Source organism: Gossypium arboreum, chromosome 3 (assembly GCF_025698485.1).
Source record: "Gossypium arboreum isolate Shixiya-1 chromosome 3, ASM2569848v2, whole genome shotgun sequence".
Lineage (NCBI taxonomy): Eukaryota > Viridiplantae > Streptophyta > Magnoliopsida > Malvales > Malvaceae > Gossypium > Gossypium arboreum.
In genome coordinates, this window is record NC_069072.1 from 56,365,980 (window position 1) to 56,369,996 (window position 4,017).

Below are 4,017 nucleotides of genomic sequence, written 5' to 3' on the forward strand. Positions count from 1 at the left end.
TGTTGCATTACTACTCGAGCAAATAATGTTTTTAATGTCTTTATTTTTTCATCTTAATTTTTTTATATTTTATCCCAACTTTCTAAAGTTTTTTTGCAAGTAACTTGAAAGAGGGTACTCTTTTCTTATTTTAATATCTCACGTGAGTTAGCCGATGGGTTATAAAAGGGCTAAAAATAATTTTTTAAAAATATTTTGAACTTTTAAAGTTAAGACTAAATTAACAAATTTTGTAAATGTTGATAGTAAATTTTGTAGAATTTTTAAAATTATAATTTAAATGACAAATTTTATAAACATTGAGAGCTAAGTTTGTTGAATTTTTATATTTAGTACCAAATTGGTAGAATTTATAAACATTAGAGGTTAAATTTATTACTAGACCAATAAAAACCCACATTAACTCGAGTAATCAAAATATTTAACTTTGAAATGTTTAATGACTAGATTCAAAAAATTAATAGTTGAGTGACCAAAATAGAACGAAAAATATAATTAGATAACCATATTTATAGTTAACCCATATTATTATAAGAATAAAGAAATTTTAAAAGAGTGAGCAATTGGAATGAAGACCAATGAACTATTCCAATTTTGGAATTACCTCTTCCCTCCCCCCTCCCCCCTCTCTCTCTCCCTTTCTCCCACTCCCTCTCCCTCTCTCACTCTCTTCTCTCCCCTCTCCCCTCCCCCCTCCGCCTCTCTCTCTCTCCCTATTTCTAAAAAAACAAAATTACAGAAATGGGTCGTTTTATTCAAAAATAATTGGAAAGGGTCAATTTCCCTAAAACGCGTTGAGCTGGCTTCATTTTTAGGGGAAACGCGAAAAAGCATGTCTAGCTCAGTGCGCTTTTCCTTGATGACCAGTAAAACGTGCCCACGTCAGCATGCTTTAGTAAAGCGCTTCCACGTGGGTGTACTTTTGCCCGTAGTCCAACGGTCAACTTAAATGGCTATTTGAACTAACAGTTGGACCCCAACGATAAAAAAAAAAAGTATAAACCCCCCACACACATTTCTTACACACAATTCTTACAATTCTCTCCTAAATCTCTCAAAAATCTCAAAAACCTCTCAAATAGTCTCTTAAATTATTTTACTAAATTCTATTTTTACCTAAAGTATTATTTTTATTATTTTTTATTAGTAATTTCAAGAAATAACATTTTTATTAAAAATTTGTTCGCGTTCAATTATATATTTAACAATGGTTGGGTCTCTAATCTTCCTTGATAACAAGCACATCTCTGTTAACCAATTGCAAATGGTAAGAATAAATTTTAATAATATTTTTTTTAGTTCATAGTTATAATTGAACTTAATATATTTTATAACTTTTATGTAAATAGGTGGAGGATCGAATTTTACAATGCCATAGTCATAATCTACCTGGTCCTCCATCACCATTGATCGAAACATACCTGAAGGAAACCAGTTCTTTGCATGTGACCCTTGTAGGCTGGGCGTGTAAGTTAGACCTGAAACTTCTAAGTGTGTTGGTGGAGAGGTGGAGACCCAATACGCATACATTCCATCTTCTATGCGGTGAGTGTACTATACAGTTGGGGTTACCTGTGGACGTGTTGGTAGTTAGTGGGTTTGTTCAATCTCTTGATTGGGGAACCATATATTACGATCTTTTGGGTGTGGTTCTGGAGACGATTTACGGAGGTCAGATCAAAATGGTTTGGCTACAAAATAATTTTGCGGAGCTGGCAGAGGATTCTACTCAAGAGAGAAATGCTACGCTTAGGTGTACATCTTTCAGATTATCGGGGGTGTTCTGATGCCGGACAAGTCATGAAACCTTGTACATCTAAGGTGGCTGCTGAAACTCATCGATTTTAAAGGAGTTGGCAAACTTAGTTGGGGGTTCGCCATGTTGGAAGCATTGTACTGGGAGATGTGTTAGGCAATGAAACAAGAAAAAAATAAAAAATGGTGGTTGCCTTTTACTACTACAATCCTGGGCTTGGTACCGCTTTCCATTTTTATGTCCTCGAGTGGACTATCCGTATGCATTCTTACTCGTAACAAGGTAATATTTAGTAGATATTACCATTATTAAATTGATTTAAAATAAAATTATTATGCTAATAAGTTATTTAAATAGGTGGAACCATGCCCCGAGTCACATGAGATTACCTATTGAGTTTGAAGATATATGACTTCTATTAAACCAACAATCGAAAGTGGATGTATGTATTTATTTAATTGTGAACTATATATAAATAATATAGTCAATTTCGTATTTAGTATCTAGTAGTATATATATAACTAATGTTTTGATCATGTTCATATAGTTTGAATGGACACCATACGAGGACCCGACAATTTGGGCAGTAATTCCTGATGAATTTTTTGTAAATCCCAACGCCTGGCACGTTAAGGTCTCATTGGTAGTATATGCTCTTTCGAGATGCACGAGGTGGATAAAGGGTTGTAGCCGTTCGGATTTCGACAATTGATTCTCATCGTACCTTAAGAGCTTGATGATCTGCATTGTATCAACTTACGACAACTGGATACATATTGGCTAGCATTCCACTCGCAATACATCAACATGTGGAATAATCGGTATAATTTTTTACCTATTTGTGACGCAATTCTCATTCCAGATGCGATCTGGATTACACGCCATGGTTTAGGATCCACGGTAAGCCATATTTGTTAGGGGAAGAGGCAAGGCGTCGGCGTCCCCATACGAGTAGGCCATGACGACCCCCTTTAAATCCAATGGGTGGTGAGCTAGGCCCATCATTAGCATCCACGCAAGAACCGGCCGCAACGGCCTCAGTATCGATGCCTTCACCATGCCCTTTTCAGTATTTACATCCTTATTCTGGTCCATATTCTGGTTCTAGTCCTATGTCAGGTTGGACTTTTAGTCATCCATCCTCGGTGTGGTACACATCTAGGACATCTTATTTCTCGATAACGACGACACCTACGATGATGTATAGGCCATCTATTCATGAGGCATCGACGGAGAGTGCAGTTGTGTGATATCCCGAATTAGGGCCTAATCGGAATAGTGGTTTCGGGACCAAAAATCTGAGATAGAAATAATTATTTTATGATTATTTTGAGGTCTATGATATGATTGCATGATTGTGTGAAAATTTCGTGAAGAAATTCTATGCATAAAGTGCTTAATTTGAAGTTAGGGACTAAATTGAATAAGTTACAAAATTTGCATTCTAGAAGTTTCTAGTATGAAATTGCTTTGAAATATTAATTAGGAGGTCTTAAATAGAAATTTGACGAATTTCTAAGTTTATGGACAAAAATTGGACATGGATGGAATTTTTGAAAGTTTAATAAGGAAGGGCATTTTGGTCATTTTGATATTAAATGAAATAAAATGGGAAAAATAACACAAAAATGATCATCTTCTCCATAAGTTGCTGCCAAATTTTGCTCTCCACCATAGCTAGGGTTTCAACACTTTTAAGCCTTGATTGTAAGTGATTTCTATGCCTGTTTTTAATGTTCTTTACAATTTTGAAATCCTCGTAGCTCGGTTTACCTGTTTCTACCAATATTTTGAGCTAGGGTTTATATTTAAAAATTTACCCATGAATGACATGTATGAATTTTGATGTTTTATGGTAGAATATGAAGCTTGAGATTTTGTTAAACAACTTTTGCTAAGTGATTTTACGTAAAAACGACTAAAATGACATAATCGTTAAAAATACCTAATGTTCATAAGCACATGTTAGAGTGAGAATTGGATGTTCCTGTAGAAGGGAAAAATTATCAGCATATCATAAAACATAAGAAAATAGGATGAAGTTTAATTTATGAGATTTGGGGCAAAAGTGTAAATATGTGAAAGTTTAAGGGCAAAATTGTAATTTTACCAAAATATGATTTTGGGTTGATTTGAATAAATCATATTTTGGTAAAATATGATTTTGGGTTGATTTGAATAATATGAGTCCTAATTAGGCTATATTTGAAATGATAGAGCAAGGAAAATCGAAATTCGGGCTAAAATCAGCAAAATACCAA

The 4,017-nt window shown here is 34.4% G+C and overlaps 1 protein-coding gene across 1 annotated transcript; it reads left to right on the forward strand.

The window, feature by feature from the left end:
* Positions 1 to 1,207: 1,207 nt before the first annotated feature.
* Positions 1,208 to 1,787, forward strand: LOC108459004 (protein MAIN-LIKE 2-like). Its single transcript, XM_017758379.1, has 2 exons — positions 1,208 to 1,267; positions 1,350 to 1,787. Exons 1-2 carry the CDS (start codon positions 1,208 to 1,210, stop codon positions 1,785 to 1,787), a joined length of 498 nt encoding a protein of 165 aa, XP_017613868.1.
* The last annotated feature ends 2,230 nt before the right edge of the window (positions 1,788 to 4,017 follow it).

Excerpts from the sequence above, each read along its gene's own strand:
- LOC108459004 (XM_017758379.1), top strand. The coding sequence starts at position 1,208 with ATGGTTGGGTCTCTAATCTTCCTTGATAACAAGCACATCTCTGTTAAC. Across the intron at positions 1,268-1,349 it reads CTGTTAACCAATTGCAAATG|GTGGAGGATCGAATTTTACA; the intron begins GTAAGAATAAAT and ends TTATGTAAATAG.